The sequence below is a fragment of the Dreissena polymorpha genome, chromosome 1, assembly GCF_020536995.1.
Source record: "Dreissena polymorpha isolate Duluth1 chromosome 1, UMN_Dpol_1.0, whole genome shotgun sequence".
Lineage (NCBI taxonomy): Eukaryota > Metazoa > Mollusca > Bivalvia > Myida > Dreissenidae > Dreissena > Dreissena polymorpha.
Window position 1 is genome coordinate 176,738,058 of NC_068355.1, and position 533 is coordinate 176,738,590.

Below are 533 nucleotides of genomic sequence, written 5' to 3' on the forward strand. Positions count from 1 at the left end.
TATTGTTGCCTGATTAGTTGTTAGGCTGCCCTACATGCAATTGTACTCTTGTGATTTTAACAGCTGCATGCAAACTACCTCCGGGGTAGTGTTGACTTCATGATTTGAAATAACAGTGTGCAGTTTGCCCTAAGAAGAACGCAAAATTAAATGCCATGTATCAGGCGGAATTGATCAGAACAAAAACAGGAGAAAGCAGACGACCAGTTACGTATTATATTTCGGCTGTCGTCGTCAGCGTTATTCGATGATATAGGGTAATGTTCAAGACCTCCACTTTACAGTTTCTATTAAGGGTATTCAACAAAACTTCCCACTTGTGTTTGGAGTCATTGTGCAAGGACACTGACCTAGTTCCATAAGTCTGACCTGCAGCAGAATTTTAACCCTTTATACTTATTTATGTTAAACGTTTGCATGTAAATACTCACTCTTTATATAACTACAATATTATTTTACCACTTTATAAATGTATTCAATATCTTTATTAAAATTCACCAACCAAGACTGCAAGTTGGACCCGTTGTTAAGCA

General features: G+C 37.1%; 1 protein-coding gene across 1 annotated transcript in view; it reads right to left on the reverse strand.

The window, feature by feature from the left end:
* LOC127864601 (uncharacterized) overlaps window positions 1-333 on the reverse strand; it is a 35,733-nt gene extending 35,400 nt beyond the window's left edge. Inside the window, exon 1 of the mRNA XM_052404363.1 lies at window positions 318-333. Within this exon, the coding sequence (XP_052260323.1) occupies window positions 318-333 (16 nt within the window). The remainder of the gene's footprint in view (window positions 1-317) is intronic.
* Window positions 334-533: the final 200 nt, after the last annotated feature.